General features: G+C 38.8%; 1 protein-coding gene across 1 annotated transcript in view; it reads right to left on the bottom strand.

The window, feature by feature from the left end:
* Positions 1–9,862: 9,862 nt before the first annotated feature.
* The window catches only part of SERGEF (secretion regulating guanine nucleotide exchange factor), a gene marked incomplete at its 3' end in the record, with an annotated part of 162,482 nt that continues 150,248 nt past the window's right edge, over positions 9,863–22,096 (bottom strand). The window contains exon 11 of the mRNA XM_082000009.1: positions 9,863–10,029. Coding sequence (XP_081856135.1) covers positions 9,863–10,029 — 167 coding nt within the window. The remainder of the gene's footprint in view (positions 10,030–22,096) is intronic.

The following is a 22,096-nucleotide window of genomic DNA, read 5'->3' as shown; positions in this document are numbered from 1 at the left end:
TAGATCCAACGTAAAGACCCTTCATAAATTGTTCATATTAAGTAATCAGTATGAATTTTAAACAAAAGAGGTGTTATTTTAAAACTGGGACTTATAGTACAAAATCAGGAAAATACTCAAGTATAAATGGTCTCAAAGTTTAAGAAACAAGACAACAGCATTGTATGCAATTTAGTACTGAGTAAAATGCATGCACAATGTTATGCAAAACAATTCTAGCATGAAATAAATTTTGTATCATGGTTTCAGTGCCTGCTGTATAGTGTAAAGGGGAATCCTTTCCTGAAGCAATCAGGGGTTTCCAGAGACTTGCTTCTAAAATCTTGAATAAATACAGTGTTCTCAACAGAAACATAGGAGAAAAGCTTGGTATTGCTTTGGTTCTACAATGCTAATTTTGGTTAGTAGATAATAAATGAAGCCTGCAAACACTTGATACAACCGATGTCTGAAGAATTCACACCATTAGTAATTTTATGAGAGAAGACTAAAAAACCCTATAATTATCTAGGTATCTTCCTTTTCCCTCCCCAACAATAATAAAAGTTTGTCTTTTTAGCTGATTAAATGAATTCAGTTTTTCTTACTTCTTTGGGCCCCGTCCTTCACTTGTTCTTCACTGAGCCACAGCAGTCTACCTGATACGAAACTCTGAAAGAAATCCAGGTGTCCGAGTCACACTTTATTTGCCACACAAAACATGCAGCAGTAAGAACCAAGAAACACAATGGGATTAAATTTCATTTTAGATCCTACAAATGACAGCTATGGACTATGTGTCAACAGTGTTAGAGTTGCTTTATCATTTTTGGTAAAGTACTTCTATAAGGAAGGATACATACCTTCAACCCCATGTGAGGAACTTCAGAAGAGCTGCCAACCTTCTAGATAAGCTACAGCATCTGCAACTGCTGATGAGAATGGAAATATAAAGGAATAGTATCCTTATGGTCTGGAGGAAGTATAGATTAAACCCCCCAAAACCAGAAGAAACACTCATGGTTCTGGTAAGTGCTAAATTATAAACAAAAAAGCCCAACTGCAGCTGGACCTTGTCTTCACAAAACTGTACTCCAAAAGGGAAACCAAGGAAGACCTCAAGCTGTGTTTTAGGAATAGGAGAAAGGTTAATAATCTGAATTTGTACATAATTAGAAAACACCTTTGTAGTCCTTGATGTAGCATTATGTACTTGATTTTACTTCAGTAGACTATCCTTTCTCACATGAACTATTTTTTCTCCCACTGTTTCTATGCTGTTATTCTCAGCTGATAAATGGGCAATTTCTTGCCTCCAGAGGTAAGATCCAGGTTAATCCAGGATCAAAAAGTTACCTCATGAACAACTGTTCCTCTTATAAAGTATTGAGAATCCAGAAATAGATTTATCTGCCCCATTTTTTATTTAACACTAACTCAAGCGCCCAGAGTAAAGGCTGCTCAAATTCTCCATTACCATAAGGAATACTAAAAATTCAGCCCTGTAAATCCCACGTAGGTCTCCCCCTTCCACTGCGCTTTGCATATATATGAGTGTTAGCTAACAGGTTGGGTACATATGTCCTAAGGCAATTGTCATTCTGTGCTACTTTTTACATCTACTAGTCCCACCTCCATTTAGGTACTCCTCTCAGCTTATTCTGACTTGAGATAACCATGTCTTTTGGGTGACTTCTATAAACCCTTCAGAAACGGAACAGCGCTTCCTATGTACTGCCCTTCAGGAGATGCTCTAAACCTTAAGTCAGTCTGACCCCACAGTTCCCTTTGCACAACAGTGGAAGCTCTGACAACACAGGGAAAGAGGGAGACAACTGGAAAACTTCAGAAGGAGCTGTTGCACCAAATCCTGACACCGAATCCTAAAAGAAATTTACCACATCATGCCAGCTGCCTTACAGTTAAGGAGCTTTGGCTAGGGTGTTATGATTAAACGTTAATTCCTTCAAGCCTGCTCACTTCCACCACAGGAGGTATATATCTTGATTAAAGCGTTAAAACTATACACATGGCTAGATTCTGATGTCAGGCTCACAGTAATGCCACCAACTACTTCTGACTTCACATCATCGTAAGTAAAAGCAGAACCATGTTCTGTAGTTCAGTTACACTCTGCCTGTTTCCTGCTGGGAATGAACATCTGTGTTTCGCCCTCTGCAAACTCTGCTTCCGGCAACGGACCCCCAGCTACAGGACTTGATGCTGCTCCTTCATCTGAACCTATTAGCAATTTGTGGTTTTATTACTTGCTAACATTAAAAGCGCACCTCAACCACACCTTCTACACATATATCTTCTCCTCTGACTACATGAAGGTACGCAATTTTTTTTCTGGACCAACCTGATGTGTGAAACTGTCTCCACAACAATTTCAGACAGCAAGGATCTGAGAAGTGTTTCTGTTCTCTCATTCCAACAAAAAAATTTAGCTAATACCACTGTGGTAACAGTTAAGTACAGCAGTTATTAATCTGGATAAAGTGATTTTTCACATAAATTGCCTTCTCTCTTCTTAAAGTTTCAGAGCCAAAAAGAAAATACATCACTGAAACAAATGGATGCTAGGACAAATGAGCAGACTGAAATACAGAAGAGAGCAAGCAGGGCTAAAGCAAGGGCATGTCAGAAAGGAATTGAGCACAGACCTGCTTACAAAAAAAGATGTCCTAAAAAAAAAAAAAAAAGTGCAGTTATTACCCTGACACTTTGCATATCCTTTTCATAGTTTCAAAACAAGGCAGCCTACCTCTCTGCTTTCTATATATACCCTGGAAGCAACTTTGTCTCTGAGCTCACACTGAAACTAACTTCACTTCATGAAAACGTGCTTAAATTATGCAGGTTATTTTTAAGTCACTCATTTACTTGAGTTTGGGCGTAAAATACTTGTCTGTTCAGAAGTCCCAAAGCCTCTGCATTCATCTATGTGTAGGTGCAACATTTCTCTCTTAGTGGAACACAAGTGCTATTTGCAGTCAAGAACAGTATTTGAATTCAAACTGAACTTCAAGTTAGAAAATGCATCCAGAACTGTGTCTCCTGACTGACTTTCCTTATCTGACAAAGCAAATGCTTTAAAACTAAAGACATTCATCCACCCCCCTGGAAAGATGTATCCCCTGGTTCAGGTTGACAAAGCCAGATTTTCAACCCTCAGCATTCACTTGAGCATTTGAAAAAACTTTATGCAAGCGCATAGGTCCAAACCTCTCCAGGTACCAAATATTAAGAGTGCATGCTCCAAGGCTTCTATTGGTTTCTCTACTGCCCATGGAGCAGAGATTAGAGATTCCTTCGTCAGGAAAAGGCAAAGTATTGCAGTTGTATTAGGTCCAATATCACTCCAAGGTACCTGCACAGCTTCTAGACCCAAAGGGCTTAGCAGGGACAACACAGCCTATGCAGAGGCTGCAGACAGCGAGTCACACCAGCACAAACAGGAAACACACGGCTTGAGGCCAAGCAAATAAGCTCAGCAGGAGCCATGCTTTGTGGTGGTGATGTCAGTGTGGGTGACTGGAGAAGAGGCGCCAGTAGCACAAGAGGTGGGAAATGAGGGGGACACAGGATGGGTCTGGAAAACAGGTTATGCAAGTACGAGCGAGGGGAGCATATAAGGAAACAGCAATTGGGGGCTGGGGGGCAGAGGAAAAGAAGAGCAAGGAGAGACGGAAGTAGTAGCAGTGAGGCTTACCTAAAAAAAAACATTAAGGACCTCTAGTCTAGAAGGTAGAGCCTTGGCCTGGGACTCAGGAGACAGGAATTCTACAGACTCCACTGTGGACACACTGGGTTACCTTGGTTAGGGCATTTCAATTTTTTGTGCCTCAGCTTCTGTTTCTGTGACATCCCTTTTTTAAAGTGTTCCAAGGTCAAAGGAGGAAAAGCAGTACTTAAGTAGGAATAGTTACAGTCTATCTACTCAGAATTAAGGTACCAGAGGAGAGAAGCATCCCTCCATTATTTAAAAGATGCCATGTTTCCTTGTCTGCAGAAGAGCACAATTCCCCTATAGGAATCCCTTTTCTTTTTTACTTTAAAGCAGAGAATTATTATGGAAAATGATTAAGCACCCACACAGTCAAAATGACAGAGCATCTTCATTACTGATTGGCAACACCTCTGCTGCCCTAATTTAGGTACCACATGTCTTCATACATTCAAATTAGTAAAAAAAAACCAAAAGCTAAACTGGTTTGACATTTGCAGCAAAAAAACTAAAATCATGTCAGAACATTAAAAATCTCCCAATTCTTGGCCCCACTTCTAGATATAAAACAAAACCAAACGTAAAAATGCAGAGTCTTATAGCAAAGTGTTCACATACACTTAAAAGATTATGATGATTGGGGAGTACTGGAATCACAGTGAATTGAAATTCTGCAATTTCCACTGACAAAGTCTTGATCCCAAACCCTGCAGACAGAAATCCCCCCCCAAGATTGCACTGTATCTGAATAACAAAGTAGTCCATAGGCAAAGCAACCTGGAAATAGGTGAGAAAGATGAGAATTGAGAGGTTATTCAACACAAGAATTTGACTTAGACTCAACACTCTCCCAACCTGCAAAGGTTGAAAATGAATCAAAATCCAACACGTCACAAAATAAAAATACCCGAGGAAGTTTTACAAACTAAACATCACCTCTGGATTTTCTCATCCCCACAGCCAGCTTTTATTCAGGAATAATTACTTTGTTGCTCTTGTTTCTAATGAAGCTGAAAAATGCACTCTCCCAGTACTCTAAATTTATGCTTCCTCACTCTCCCACAAGGTAACAGGTGGTTCATCCAGGTCATAATTCAAATAGAGACCATTTTCATTGCTGAGTATTTTCAGTCACACACTCTCTTTCCATGTTCTACAGAGGCATTAATGAGTAAAAACTACCTCTGCATTAAAAACAGCTCAATGCAGAGGCAACTGACATGAATCTGAATGAAATGCAGGAACAGCTAGAGAATGTGCCTTACTTCAGTCCCTTCAACCCCTAAATGGGTTACAAAATAACAGCAGCTTTACACATGAAGTTTCTCCAAATTAACTTCGAAGGCACATATGCTGAACACCTCCCTTTACAGTTATTTTTTAGGACATTTGTCCAACAGAAGGCCATTTCCACACAACTAAAGCATTTTAATTCAAGGCTATTAAATCATTCTTTCTAACATGGAGTAAAACATCCAAGACCAGCATTTATCAGGAATTAAGAATAGCACAAAAGCTAAAAGAAAAGAACAAAGCACGTGCTACCTCTTTTTTTTGCACATAAATCAAGATATTGATACGTCAAAAGTTCAAATGTCCAATTATTTTTGTGTCAACTAGAGTTTTCAGCACATTCATTGTAAGCTCCACTTTTCCACTATGCACATTTTTAAGTGCAACCAAAACCACACAAGATGATTCTCTACCACAGACTGCATCCATTCCCAGCCTTTGGGAAGCAAGACTTACGTTTTCCTCTTCAGTATTCTTCTTGTTCCCTTTTCAGAATTTTCAGCTGCTCTGAACTATAAGCTGGTAGTAAATACCACAAGCAGGACTCAAATACTGATGAAAAATTCTGGACTCTTTTTTAAGAAAATATCTAGCTAAAAGAAAAAACACAAGATTTGCCATATGCCATAGAAATATCAAAATTGCTAAGAGAACACAGGGGACTTTTTGGTGAAAACATAACATCACAATTTCAGTGACAAAGGTCTGTCATAATTTTGATTTCTAATACAGGGGAAAAGGAAGTAGAAGTCTCCAAATTACTTAATTCTTGTTTAAATCGGATCCAGAGTTCATGGAATTTAATGGAAAAAATAGTAACTATTTGATTAAGTGCTGGACTAGGTCACAGGCAAGATCTAAAAATTTCTGAGACTGGAAGGTGAGGACAGACGTTGCTGTTCCACCTGAAGAGAACTGGAAATTTCAAGATGTGCTATGAATGAGGAAGAAAACCCCCTGCAGGTCAATAACTCATATTATTCATAAACAGTGGGAGTGAAGGAACAATGACATCCAAGAAATAGAATAGCTTGTCCCTCATCTCACTCCCACCATACCGGCAGTCTGGAATGCTGCTATCGCTGTGATTCAGTCTTCAGGACCTGTATCTTGAATCTATCTTCCCCATCCACCCTCCTCTTCCCCTATGTTTTAGCTGACTACGTCAGGCTCTCTACTGCCATTCATTTAAATGTTTTTCCATGGTCACCTTTCTCCCGTACATTCAAAGTGATCTCCTTCGTCCGTTTTCCATCCTCATCTTTAGGTCTTATGACTCAAAAACATTGATGTCCTATAAAGCAAAATCAAATCACATTCTTCCCCTCCCCCACAATTTCCTTCTGCTCAGCCACATAGCTGAGCAAAACCTCCTGTCATTCATGTGGAAGTGACGTTTATGGCAGTTGCAGATGGCAAGAACTAGTTAGTCACCAACAGGACTGACAACATGCAGACAGGGGAGGGAAACCAGTGTCATGTAAGAAGTGGTCACTGGGCAAACAGGAAGAAAGGCAGGCTTGAATTTTTCTTTCACACTTCAAATACAAGGTCCATCATTCTAAGCAGAAAAAGTCACTCAGGAATGCTACACAAAGTGAAGTAACATCAGTGACTGCCAAGCAGCCTAAACAAACCCTCCAAGAGACAGAAACTTCTGACACAACACAAACAACTTCCTACCAACATTCTTTAAAATGGAACAGGAACATCTTGCACAGGTGCACATGGAGGTTGCATGAGTAACAACTGCAGATATTCGAGGACTTCAAACAACAGAAGTACACACAACAGCTTCCTTCTCACTCTCAAACCAAAAGCCTGAAAGCTCTCTGGACTGAAGGTCAACAGTTCACAATTTGTTCTCCAGCAAAGCTCTGATATTAAGTTCACCTCCCCCCCTCCAATGTCAGTTCATTGGCAGGTTTGCTTATTTTCAGAAAATGGGAAAATTTTCAGAGCAGCTACACAGACATCTGTTTACCTTGTTCCAGTGGGTTTTATATATATAAGATACATATTTTATATATATAAAAAACCACAACAAACCTTATCAGTTTATTAGCATGTGAATGCAGAATGCTTACATAAAAGGCTTGCTTTGTTTAGCACTAAAGACCTGCATAAAGAAGTCTGTCTCCGCACACACTGCAGAAGCATTGGCATAGCACATTGGCTCTGCATTTTGCCTTGCAGACACTGACCTTCTCCATCAGGACATTAACAGGCAACAGTCACTAAGGCCTGGATACCAGCAAGAAAGGAGGTTTCTTCACCTGATTAGGAGCTTTTCACTGTGTGCTCCCCTCCTTACAGCAGAAAGCATTAGCTGATTTTGTACAGTGTTTTATTCTGCAAACAAAGCATACTGACATAAAAAACAGGGCATTCATTTCTGAATGAATGAGCAACAACTTGTTTTTGACATTGAACCATGTACCATCTACAATGAATTATTCCCTCTTCATACTACAACAGCATCTAGAAGTCCTAACCAACGACAAAGCATTTAATACATCAAGCTCTCACGACAAGTCATTACTTCCCAAATTTTCAATCTCTATAGGAAAGACAAAGGAGAGAAAATGCAGTTCTCCCCCTTTCAAAGATGAAGATCAGATGCAGATATGAATCGCAAGATCAGGATCAAGAACAAACCAAAGTACTCCTTTCTTTCCTCATCACCCCAAATCATTCTTTGCGCTTCCAGGTGTTCATGTTACAGATGTGAAAAAGTGAACATTTTAAACAACCAAGTCACATTTATTTGTTACATAATTTGTGAATTCCTCTGAAATGAACTGCGGCAAACAGCATACACAGTCAAAACATGCTCAGTATAGTAACCCCTATGTTATAGGGCACACATACAAGCTGTGATTAATCAAGGAACAATTATTTAGACGGTATGATTAATGAAACAAGATAACATGTTTGTTCAGTACACAGATTTTGGAGGAAAACAAAGTAGAAACCTCAGACAGAACTGTGAAAAATAGCATGAGAAACTGTTCAGTGCATATAATAGAGAGGTTGTGGTATCTAGAAAATGGCATTGAGGGGAGTCAATAAATAGCAACTTATATAAGTAAAAAGTGAAAGAGTTTGCAGCCTGGAACAGTATATTGCCATGAAGAACAACAACCAGCACATGGATTAAAAAAACCCCTTTACAATAGAAGTCTGAATTCTGCATTTGTTGCAGAGGTTCCATTTGATTACTCTTACAGACTCTTTCAGTATCTGTGATACAGTGATAATTATCTTCATAGTGAGTTCAAGTCTCTCATCCATTGAATAGAAAAAGAAAATGCCTTTGAAAATTAGGCCATGAACTATAACTGCTGTAAGACCAAGGGGGAAAAAACCCTCACAACCCATATTACCACCTTAATTCCTTCCCCCTCATGTGTAAGCTGATCATTAGAAAGTCTTCCTGTTCAATTTCCTAAAAGCCCTTCTCTAAGTATTTTGTAATGCTGTAAGGTTTCTTCCCTGGCAAGCCTGTTTTAAAAATTAAACCACTGTTTAGCAACAGTAGGTCTCATTAAAAGGTGCATTTACCACACAGCAGTAGTCTCTATATTTAGAACTTAAAATACATCAAATACCACAGCAAATGTAACTATTGTGGGTGGTAAACATCCAGTTTAATGGCATCCACTGTATTTGTGTGAAAAAAATGTTTTAAATAGTTTCCAAAATTCTCCTCAACATAGGCAGCTACTACTATCAGAAATAACTTACACTTTTTCATTTCTCTTACCAGAACAAGTGTCAGGCTTAAGTTCTCTGCCAAGCACTCACCTGGAACAAGTACTGTGGGCATGCTTTAAACAGTACCCATCTGGGTTGTGAAACAGATGTAAAAAATAACCTGAAATTATCAGGAGCATTCTGGTCTGCCTTTTAGGCTGGAAAACTTGTAAAAACTTTCTGTTTAGATTTTGAGGTCTTCCTATTCACGGGCAGCTGGAAACACAGGAGCTATGTCAGATCGAGCATCCTTAACAGCTACAACAACTTAGGCCCTTTGACAAGAACTTTTCTGTTGTTTCCAAGAGCGCTTAGAAGTTTTCCTCTCTAAGCAGTAGCTTCAGAAACTTCAGGTTTGGTTTGCAAGTTAATGATAATTCATGCAGATCTGCATCCCTGTAAATCTATAATAAACTGATGTCTGGCACAGAAGATAATTCCTCAGAAATATTGCTCTTTTCACAGTTTAATCAAGATACAGCTAGTTCAGAAGGGCCTCATTTTCCCCTTTTGCCTGCCTTCTAAATTGTATGTCCTCTTTCAAAAAAAAATCCTAATTTTCTGTTTAAAATGTGTGTATGCATCTATTTATGTTCACTGGCATTTCTCTGTGATGCAAACTGGATTTTCTGAGATGCAGGGAGCTCCAGTAGAAGTTGGCAGGCACAGCACATGCTCATCATGGCTTAAAGATACAATAATAGAAGACCAGAAAGAGCCCTATGTCTCCACCTTCTCAGACCATTTCCTTAGACTGAATTTATACACTAATGATAAGTGATTAATCTGTCAGTTTCTTCCTCAAAGACTTCTCTGAAGAACAAGAAGTACTCATTCTTTCTTCAATGGTACTGCATCAAGGCACAATGTTTGTCATTCTAATTGCGGGTAAGAAACTTAATCCCTGTGAAAAGGGCCCATAAAACAACTTTTTAAAATATAGTTTTCTGTGCATATTCATTCCTTTTAGTCTTAGAAAAAAATTCTTCTGCACTTTCCAACTATTTTGTTAATCGTGGGTAATCCTCTTGTAGTACCTCTGAGCTATGCAATCCAAAGATGTCCATCCACATCCATGGTGCTATGACTTCAGGTGTGCTCAGTCTAACGTGGAGTTTGACAAAGAGCCATGGAATGTCCTGCCCCACACCCGATTAAGATCTGTTTTGCATAACCAAGAGCTTTGACTGGCTTTGGGACATGAACATTTGCTTCTGTGCCATCACCACACATCCCATGTTCGTTCCATCCCCAAGAGAAGCACTGGCCACCTAAAAGAGAGGATACAAAATATAGAATCAAGACCACAGAAACACAACAGCTTTGGTTAGTTTTGGGGAGCAGATTTGTCTAGTCACTTTCTAATTAGGTTATAAGAAACCCTGCTAAGGTGGCGAAAACTGTTCCAGTTCTCTTGAAAACGTAAATAAAACAGAATTAATTACTCTGTCTTGTTCCATATTGTTAACAACATAAGAGAGATTAAAATAACAACGACATTTGAAAATCACTTGGTTAATACATAGTTCAATATTTATACAGAGCCAACAGAAATCTCTCCGCATTTTAAGGACTTCCCCTGAAATGATGTGGAATCTCTTTCAACTTCCCCCTAGTAAGCAAAACTAAATTCATTGGGCTTGGTTTGTGATAATCATTCACAGCATGATCTGTAGGATTGGGAAACACAAGAGTCACAGAGCAGCCAAATTACATTTCATTCCTACTTTCAAGTTCACATCTCACCATTTCCTTTAAATACACTTCTCCTACAACTTGCCTTACTTTTAATCATCCTACCTCTTCTGCTTGCTTTGACATAATTTCACTGCATTTATTATCCTTATTTTCCCGTTTTTTTTTTTTTTGGTAACAGCTACTCTTTTGTATCCCAAATCATGATCCATGTATTATTATTACCCCATAGTACTCTTTCTTGAAGCACAATATGTAAATTTGGTTCAATAAATGGCTGGCATAATAAAAAATACACCAAAAAACCACCCCCTTATTCTGAACTACAAGAGACAGTTCTTCTCTATTTTCTCTCGTTATTTGGCTGTCACAGACTGTGCCTGTGAATTTCTGTAATAAAAAAGAAACCAGTCCTGCAATATAATCATGTTTCTGATGCAATTGTTCTTTTTGAAAAGCAGCAGGTATTAACAGCATGAAGTACCATTCTGGAGTCCAAATAATGAGAAGAAAAGTGCCAGAATTCACAAAATCCAATCCAAATCATAATTCTAAAATAACTTCACTTTTCAAAATTGAGGAACAGATTATTGCAAAGCTAGTAGGACCACCTTTCTCCCCCGCAAATCCAGTAACATTTCATTGTCATCTGTTTTCTGCAAAAATTAATATATTGACGTTCTCGTCTTCTGTAATTAAATGTAAACATTACTAAATTCAGATGTAATTAAACAATGACCTTTAATCTTTTTTACAATCTTTAAGGCAATGGAACACAACAAAACGCCACTAGAACATCACAGTAGGCTAGGTACATCTCACCTAATACAGTAGTTCTGTTATTCCTATCTTAGGAGGCAACAGATTTTCTCATGACTAGGCATGCTCAATAGTGAGAGCCCAACCTGTACCACAAATGCACATACACGTGCTGCAGAAAAGTACCAAAAAGTAAATGCGCAACATAGTCCATTTAAATATCAACAGGTCAGAACATCTAAGAGGTTAACTGCAATTTTTTTGGTAAGGTTCCAGGTAAAAATATTTATGTAAATGTTAACAAGCAGGGAAAAAACATCACAAACTGAGACTGAAGACACATCACAGAACAATTATTCAGGGAAAAAAATTTGAAGAAAGAAAACCACCTGCACCTAAGAAAAGGCATTCTTTTGCACAGTTGATGTATGGAACCTGCAGAGTAAGCCTACTTAGAGTGGGAAAACTTCTAAGTTTAATGAAAAGGGACTATAACATGCCCTTACATTACTAAGATGACGTGGTAAGTTTTTTGTTACTAGACCACTAGCAATTAGTAGAGCAACTTGCATGTTTGTATGGAGACTCACTACATTTGACTACAAGATTTTTTTTTTCCCCATCCTGTCTTAGCAGGACAAGAGAAAGGAAACCAGAAAGTTTTTGGTCACCTTGAATTACAAACTGCTCAATTAACAGCATAATAAATATTTAAAGAAACAGTGCAGTAGGATATTAACCTCTCAAATTGATAAATATATCTAGTCAAACATTTTTTGAAAAAACATCACGGAAAAATTTACAAACTAGGAAACCCCCAAATAAGGACATCTCTTCTAAAATAAGGATCGCTCAGCTTTTTCAGCCTTCACTTCTCCAAGGTCAACAAATAGATCTTTCTACATGACTCCAGTGAGCTCCAAGGTTACTGAAATGGGCTGGGACTGAAAACTGGCAAAATAAATAGAGAAGAACTAGGATTTATGAGTGGCTTTATACAAAAGGCCTCATACATATATGAAGAGCCAGGCAGAAATCTGAAGAGATGAAAGGGTGGTTGACAGATACAGAATGACAGGACGCAAAAAATTATTCTTATCACCATCAAGTCAGAAGTCAGGAATGCTAAAAGGCAGAGAATTATTGTTGTGAAAATAAAAGGTATATTAGACCACACCTGCCTGTAGAAGACTTAGAGAAAGGTTTGTACATTACCAAAAACCCCAGATACTAGATTTGTGTCGGAGAAAACAGAATTTGCAGAAAACACACAGAGTCCATTTTTTTGTAATATCATATCAATAAAACTTGCAGGAGGGCTGGGCAAAGTGACTGCAGTGACACTAGCCAGGAGGGAACAAGCAGCTATGTGAATCACTGTCACAGAAGCTGAAGTCAATGAAGATGGAAGATAATGAAGCACCTATTAAAAATAACATAGAAGGAATAGCTGCAGAGTTAAGGAAAGGCCTTCATTAAGGGCAGCTAATGGCTAGCCTCTGGACAAAGGGCACCATTTCATTTCAATTATTTTTCCTTTCCCACATTCCCCCCCCCTTCTTTTTTTTCTGCTTGTTTTCTTTTGGTTGTTTCTAGTCACAGTTTATTGCTGATAAAAACCTCAACACAGCCCCAGCAGTCCTACATGCTTTTATGAGAAAATTCAATTTTTATGCCTGTGCCAGATCTTCCCAGGATGAAAGACCATTAGAATGATGTGTATTAATACAGCTACAAATTGCTTCTAACTAAATTTAAAAGAAGCATTGTAGCATGTTCTCAAACCAAATGATTTATGTTTGGTGAGGCAAGAAGGGAAAGATGCTCTATGTCACTTGTTGAATAAAACAGCATAATACACCACATTCACCTTTTCCCTTTCAAAACATAAATACTTGAAGCACAAATGAAACCCCAGAACTCACATGTCAATGCAACATAATCCCCAGGGAGCTTCACTGAGTTTAGTCACACTAATGAAAGTCTAGAGTAAGACTAAGCAGTTTGTTTTTCCCCAAATGTTAAATATACAAAAAGCGGGGAGAAAAGAAACCCTGAACAAATAAGTCTGTTTTGGTCACACAAAACAAGAGGGGGCTACACCCCTCCTTCTATTAGCAATAATTATCTAGGCTATTTTCAAGAAAACTGAAGTGACAATTGCAATCCACGGGTTGATTAAACTGGAGAAAAGTACTTCTAGGTAAAATAAAGCTGCAGCATATTGGACAGACAACAGGATTCTGGGGAAAGTAGAGGATTTAGAGTCGCTCCTCATTCCTGACTACTCTGTTCTTCAGATGAGAAGAATCAGTGTTAGCGAATAAGATGCTCTGGGTGAGATTCACTGCACTTCAGCCACCTAAAAAACACGCAACTTAGCTATAGATCATTATCCTCTAGTTTTCCTCAAGAGCCAATGGAGTCATCTACACCTCTCCAGCAGGCAATTAATTTATCCAAACACTGGTGTCAAAATCAAATCTATCTCACTCTGGTGACTATAGAGGGGAGACCAAATGATTGTCTCAGTCTAGGCATATCAGTTTTAAACAGCTGAAGACAGCTTATGATAAATCACATCCTTACAATTGGCCAGAAGGTAAAGCAAGGAAAACTGGAAACAAGGAAGCTACAAATATCACTGCAGCCTAGTTCCAGGCTACAAACAGTCTGCTTCTAAACCAGCCTGTGCCCTGGAGGCTTACCACTGAAATCTTTAAAAGGTTGTCTCTCTTCTGCTACTCCTCTCCCACGCTTCCAACCACATAAACAAAAAGAAGTTGCCTTTAAAGACAATCCAAGTATCTTGAAGCCAAGCTATTCATCAGACACCTTCACATTTTAAGGTTTCGTTAAAATGTTTTAGCACGGCTCTATTGTATAGGCTCTGTGCTCTTAGCAATACTTCACAACACCTCAAATTATTATTTTTCTAAATCTTAAATTAGCGCTACTCTACAGATAGTTATAGATAAAGTTACAGTAGGCAAGGGATCAGCTCAGGGCAAGTCAAATGACTTTAAACAGCATCAGGGCTAGACTGCAAAGAAAATTCAAGTGTCTCAGTCATCCCCCCCTTGACTATTTGAAAGCATTGAAAAGCTCACAAGGAACAATGTAATACTACACAGAAGGAGATTTAAATTATACTTCTCCCAAGGAGTTGTAAAACACAACTGAGTAAGTCTCTCTCTATTTTCAGGACATCTGACAATCCAGGATGTCACATAAAATAAATGGAAAGAAATATCCCTCTAAACTTTTGTATTTTTGTTAGCAACAGTTCTGTCATTAGCACAAAAGATTTGCAATTTTAGAATGTAAGAAACAGGGTTGATACCAATTGTTTTCTGCAGAAAAACATGGAAACGTATTAGTAACTAAAATGGAAGTCTAAGCATTCTGCAAAACCCAACTAAAGACTAAGTTTGGTACGTGGAACATAAGATGACATGATCCCAAGACATTATATGGTACCTCCAAAAGCAGAAAACAACCAAGAGATTCATATAGTGCCAGTTTTATTATAGAGCTATATTTATACCCACGTTTTCAAGGAAGAAGCAGTCATGCGCTCCAGGTAGCCCATCCGATTGTTGGTGGAGTTGCTCAGGACTACAAACCTCAGAAATGCACATCTGACTTCACCATAAGTAAACTGGATAAAAATCACAGGCACTGCAGTGCTAACACAATATACAGACAGGAAACAACATACATATTTGATACTAAGTACATCATGGTGCTAAAGACATGCTGATTTCAAAGTTAGCTTCCAGTCAACAAACTGCCCTCACTCAACCTTTACAGCATTAGTAGCTCTCCCCAGGCAGCAGACCTAGACCACCCAGCCCCTGCCCAGCAGTGTCTCTACACAAGTGAAAAAATGAGATGACTTTGGGTCACATGTCTGTGGTTCATCCTGGTACCTGCAAAGAACAACTTCCAATGGCCTCAAACAGCTACTCGTAACAAATGCAGGCTTCAGCCTGCATGATATGGAATTCTCTGACTTGGTGCTCTAAACTAATCTCTTATGTGAATTATTATTTTTTTACAGCAGAAGCACTGTTTTTTTAGTCGAACCTTCTCCCTGCCTAGACTTGTATATTGTGTAATACAGCAGTGACTTCAAACTGGGTCAGGGCCTCAAGGTCAACTGTCAAAATATCCAATTACAATATACAACTAACTATTGAAGAGAGTCAGAAAATCAACTTGAGTACACAAGATGTCTACTATGGTTTAGGGAGCCACGGTGGTATGTGGAATACTGTAAAATGGAGCAATAAGGCTACACATCCCCTATGAAATTAATTTCATTTGGGAAAGTCTAATTTCTAGTTTCTCCTGCAATATCAGTATCTATCTCATGAATGGCAAACAGAAAAGTAGTACAGAGCACATCTAATCTTTTCTATCCTCATTTTCATAGGATATGAATAGCTGAGAGTTACAAAATGGGAAGGGGAAAGAACCATGTTTATGATAATATAATTTCTGAGTGTGCAGTGAAGGGCAACATAGCACATCTGGCACGGCCTGCAAACTGTATATAGGGAGGGAGTCCAACATACAGCAGTGCAAAGTAGTAGGAAAAGATGCAGTAAGAATGGCATTTACCAAAAAAAGCCTAAGCTTTAGCAGTTTCATACAAACATGCTGTGCATGTTCTTATTCACTGTTCTATGCATCATGCAAATAACTCATCGGGTTCACTAGAGGTAGTGCCATCTTGCTAATATACAATGACAACAGAATTTTTTTTCTGTTTTCACAGGGCATTTCAGGAGCTGAATGGCTCAATGCAAAAATTAATATGCATCTATTTAAAAGAATCATTCCACATTACATCAAACAAGCCATGGTTTAGGTTACCATTCAGGCTAGTTTATGATGGATTTTGTTTTCCTTCTCAGTTATGCATTGCCATTTTGAAGACAAAAACATGAGGAAGAAATTCACAAAACTATATCCTAGGATTTAAAAACAACATACTTGCAACTACAGGTTTCTTGATCTGCTGCACCTTTACATTTTCCATAGCGAAACTGAAGTCCTGGAAGATGGAGATGTTTGCTTTGCTGTGTGTAGGTAGCAAGGAGAGAAATCTATTGCAAGGATTAACTGTTCACATTTCTGTTTTCACAGGGAAACACAAGTGGTACTTCTTATGACTAAAGTTCACAGGTGCTGCACAAGGTTTTCCTTTTGTTTTTACTCAAACATGTCAATTCCTTCCCAACAGGAAAGCATCTCCAACTCAACACAGAACAAAACCTGGGCTCACGACTTTGTGCAAGACTGAACGTATCCAGTCCACTGACAATACATGAGGATTATATCATACATCAAGAAGCTGCAGTGCAGAGAGGATTAAGCATTAAGGATGCATTTTTTTACACCTGTAGAAGACAAGAAAATCTTTAAACTTTGCTCTCTGAAGTACTGGACAAAAACACCTGACAAATTATTTAATGGAGAGATTTGTCTTGAAGCTCTGAATGTGGCACTAATATCTGCTCTGTCAGAATATCAGACATGGCAGACAGTGACATTCATTCAGAACCTACATCCCTGCCTCTCAAAATAAAAGTCATTAAATGTGTCACAGTGCTTTAACTTTGTATAGACAAAGTTAGACATTGTCTAGAACTAGACAATCATGATCTCATCACAGAACCAGAGACAGCAGTCTCATGACCCTCTATATGTCATCGAACAGAACGTACAGAAAATACCTTATACTAAGTGCTTAGTAAGAGGTCATTCATGCAAAATACAATGGATGAAGCAGCGTGTCAAAGCACATCTAGAAGGGTGCAAGTTATTCAAGTGTCCGATGGGACCATATGGTACCATGGCCATTTGCACCCATGTATTCTGGGTGCATTTCAAGTTTACACACACTTTAAACTGATGTAAATGATTATACAAAGAAAAGGAGGGGACAGTTGTGATTCATTCTGACCTACAAGACCTAGAATTGAAGGCCATCTTCAGCACAGGCCTAGGAAAAGTAAGAGATGATAAAAAGTTCAGCGATGACCACAGAAGCAAGAATCTGACAAACCCCTCAAACTGCATTACAGTACTACATGTAGCTTTCAAAGCACCAAGCAAATCATAGAGCAAGAGAAATTACGGACAGCAAGATGAGCAGCACTATGTAGGTGAAATGGTGCTTCTTCCTACTTTGTTGGCCAAAGTCAGAAAGAAGAGACCCCACTGGGTTCTCAGGAACCCTCTCCTCAAGAAAGAGCAGCTAGGTTGGAAAAGAATATTTTGGAAATGCTTTGGTGCTTAACGCATTTTATACAGCAACTCTTTGCATCATACATTGGTCTATTTACAAGTATGTAGTTTTAAGGTGATCATGCAGACCAATATGGCTATTGGTCCTTTGCAGATCATAAGAAGTACTTATGATAGAACAAAAGGTAAAAAGATATTCCATATGGTCACATTCACCTACAATTTCTTCTTATATGACTGCTGTTCTCATTCCCTGAAGGGCTGTTTTCACTGAACAAAAGTGAGTGTTTCGTTCTGGGGTATGTTTCTGAAGGTGTCCTTTTCTGCAGAACACAATTCTTTAACTCAGAACCAAGATGTGAAATGTGTAAATCTTTCATATGGACATCTTCTGTAAAATAGCTTTGTGTTTAAACGGGCTTTAGTTTGGACTTTTCCCCTTTCATTTTCCCTTATCAGTTGCAAGGCTGCATTTTGGTCAAGTTTCAAGACACATGATATGAATGTGCATTACTGCTGAGTGAAGTCTAAAAAAACTGCTTGTTGATATTAAACAAGTGAGGGCTTTTTTCCCATGCTTAACAAGTAATCTGAGGTGAAGTCCAGAAGTCACAAGATAGTTAGAAATGGAAAGAGAAAAATCAAGGAAACAGGTGGTCACTGAGTTTCTCAGTTTCCCTCTTACTGATTGAACTAGCAATTTTCTCACAGCTACGCAAACTTTGCCTCAGAACAAAAGCAGTTTCAACTCATCAGTGACATTATTAGGATGCCTTACTTTGCAAAGTTTCAAGTTGTAATATTAGCATAACACAATGGCTCAGATGATGGCTCCCCTGCAATAGTGACAGTGCAGTTTTAACAGCGACGGCACTGTAGTACATGTGTACATGTGAGAGCTTTAAAATACCTAGCTTGATACAAGCTATAGCATAGCTGTAGTTGGAGAGAGTTCAGGATGAACTAACCCTCCTTTCTGGGCAGGATTTGCAGATTACGTTTCCTCTGTGCTGCAACTGTTGTACTTGAGTTAACCTACTTGTATCGGGTTCAAGTGTGCCTATACCACACTGTACTGTAGTGCAAGCGCACATCTAATAAAACTCCTATGGGTCATGTGCCTTGTCTGTCTGTCTCAGTTTTTGTGCCTATAGGGATCCTTATAGATATGGGGTCTAGATGGGGTAACTCAAGATCTACTCAGATACAACAACGGTTGGGTCGATTAAGCACCTAGAAAAAAAGCAAAAAGTAAATGACTTGGTAACATCCCCACATTAACATTGCTGCCACTTAAAACCATCATTGTCCTCTATCTCATATAGCATAGTTCTGTGAAATAACAGCATCCCTTTCAAAGAAAAAAAGAGATAGTCAACAGAGCTGTGACAAAAGATGAAAGCAAGCAAAAAAAACCCCACCCCACGATTCAGACTTCAAACACAGACCTTAAAGAGATTTACTTCAAGTGTGTGCACCAAAGGCAAGTCATGTTTGTTCAAAGGGGCAGATAAAACACAATCTTTTTACCTGAGGTTGGCTCTGCAGGGCTGGACTTGTATTCACTTTCAATTGCAAGTAAACCAGTAGCTGAATACTGAAGAAAAAACACTTTTCAAAAAAAAAAAAAAAAATCCCCAAACTGCAATGTGATACCACCACAAACTGCATCCTCAGTCCCATCTACATGGCTACATTTCAGAGAAGGTTTTCAGGGTCTGTAAAGCAGAACCCAAGAGTTCTAGCTCTTCCCATTTCTTAAGAGTTAGGAAAAGATCGGAAAATTTAGTCATATCCCCCAGTGAAGAAAGTTATGCAACGTAATGAGCTAAATAATGCTTACCAGAGGGGAGCGACAAACTTTCTTTCCTCTCCCTGGTAACCAATAGCCAAGAAGACTAGGACCTTAAGAATAACACCTCTATTTTTTTAGCTGTACTAAGCTACTTACTACTAGTAAGTGTTCTGGAAAAAAAAATAAGCAAACTGTCAATATTGGATACAAAAAAAGTAGTGGGAGAATAGGCTTTGTTAGGCATAATTGAAAAATAAGCATCATACCATAAGAACTAAAAACAGTCAGGAAGAGAATCAAAGCAGACACCTTCAAAAAAAGAGAAGTGCCCAGAAGGCAGATTTAGATTGTTTCTCCAAACATCAGTTCAAAATCATATATGACTATTGATGGAAGTCTGGAGGAATTGCTTGTTGATACTAAGCAAAGGAAGAGTTCTGCCATCAATAGCTGTTAAAAGCAAAGACTAGTTTGCTTAGTTAGATAAAGACAGATTTTGACATGCATACTTTCCCGGTGCAGAACAGAGATTCTGGGCAAGGTGTAAAGCACAGCTTACTAACTTTTACCTTTTCATATCTGTACGGACAAATTTCACTCCATTCTCCTTTACTTTTTTTATTCACTAAACTATTTAATTACAAACCCATAATTCTTGTAAAAAAAAAAAAAAAAGTTGAGTTTTAATACCAAGCTGGCAAAAAACAAGCATTTCAAGCAGCACACAGGGCTACAGAGACCCGAGATGTGAAATGGAATGCAAACACACCTTTTACAAACTCAGGCTATTTAGTCAGGGAATAACCCTGCTGCAGCACAGCTTCTCCACATTTCTACCGTCAGCCTCCTCTGTTGGTCAGAAGTCTGTACGGTTACTCTTCACGCCACTCCTGCCTGATCTTCCCTAGATGTGAGCAAGACTGGGAAAGAAATGCAGGAAGAATTTGGGATGCCACTGGGTGCCAAGTGGCACCATTTGAGTTGTTTTGATTAGGAAAGGCAAACAACATCTCTGCTACAGAGGGTTCAAGGTACATTTTGGGGACAACTCACCACTTTGCCTCCGTCAGTGTAAGATGCTCCTAAATTCTGAATAGGGGCAGCTCCTTAAGCAGAGGGAATGTATCAAGTCAGTCCTTGGAAGAAGGCAAGCACAAAAGAGTGTCCTGAGATGAAAACTTCCTGCAATTAATACTGCAGAGATGTTTTCCTAAAAGTTTCTGCTTTAGTACATTTTTCTGGACCCTGGCAAAACAGTCATAGTGAAAACAGCATTCATGAATCAGGTGCAGGGATCTGAGGTTGGAAAGTAAAATCTGTCTTTGGCACAGTGACAGGAAGAACAGCTGATTGGCAGAGGGATTCAGGGGCACCGTGCCAGCTCCAGAAGGTCAGAGGACTGGAATGGACAACGCAAGCTGGGTCCCTGAGATGCCATTTGGCACCATCCCATCTGCATAACCTCAGGGTTAAAGCAAACTATCTGGAATCAAGACAGGAATATCTGGAACCATTTTGGAAGGATGATATTTGCCAAAGACCTGGGATAACAAAGTATTCTTCAGAAAAACAACTACAAAAAAAAACCCCCAACTCTATCTCTGAAAGAATTCAAGAGCTTTGTTCTCCTTGCTTTGGAGGAAGCAGAAACACTGGAAATATGGGGTGTCCTTCATGCACTGGCCTCACTGTTCTTTCCTGTGTCCATGCAGAAAGCCAGTTTCTTCCATCTTATTAGTTGGCACTAGGCTAATCACAGAACCGGAGCATCTACAGAAAGCAACCTAGACAGAAAGCTAGACAGAAAAAAATTAGTTAGAATTTAAGGACACATTTGGCACTATGAAAAATATAGATCATTACTCCCAAATAGCATGAAAGGCTTTTAAGTTATGGATAATATTACTGAGAAAATGTGTAAAAGACTAAAACCAAATCAGGCCAGATTTCTGATGAAACAGCAAACTTCAGTTTGCAGTGAGAAAATCAATACATGATACGCATGCATGTCCACAGGACTACATACGTAACATTCAAACAAATGAATGCTACACAAAGTAGTTCTCACTAACCTGCAAAAAGAATATGAGAGAAGTGGAATTTATTCTTTGAACTGCTAGAAAACAGAACGCAGAATCATAGAATCTTTGGGTTGGAAGGGACTTTGAAAGGTCATCTAGTCCAACCCCCCTGCAATGAGCAGCAACATCTTCAACTAGATCAGGTTACTCAGAGCCCCGTCCAACCTAACCTTGAATGTTTCCAGGGATGGGGCATCCACCACCTCTCTGGGCAACCTGTGCCAGTGTTTCACCACCCTCATTGGGAAAAATTTCTTCCTTCTATCTAGTTGAAACCTGCCCTCTTTTAGTTTAAAACAGTTACCCCTTGTCCTATCACAACAGGCCCTGCTAAAAAGTCTGTCCCCAAATATGAAGACGACAAAGTCAGACAATGTTGCGATAGCTCCTTAAATAACTTTAAAACTGTTTTTCTCTGATTCTGCTTCAGAATTGTGGTAACTTAAACCCTGCTGAATACCAATAATAAAAGTATTTCTTGTACAGTACAGCCAAGAGATCTTTACTCTTCAAAATCACATATTAACAGAACTGCCTCTATTCATGGGTGAACCTAAATGTCATTATTCTCTTGACTCTGGTGACTTCTTACATCTACCCAGGAACAGACGAAGAAGAATACAAATTTTAAGTGTCCAATCAACTTTGCAGAAGTAATTCATGTTTCCACATCATTCAAACACTTAAAAATGCTATCTTTCCTCAAATTAAAGCCACCTTTCTTTTTTTGTGATTATCAACATTTTAAAG

Source organism: Phaethon aethereus, assembly GCF_964289735.1.
Source record: "Phaethon aethereus genome assembly, chromosome: 5".
Lineage (NCBI taxonomy): Eukaryota > Metazoa > Chordata > Aves > Phaethontiformes > Phaethontidae > Phaethon > Phaethon aethereus.
Note: the sequence above shows the minus strand (reverse complement) of the source record. Positions and strands in the feature narration are given on the sequence as shown.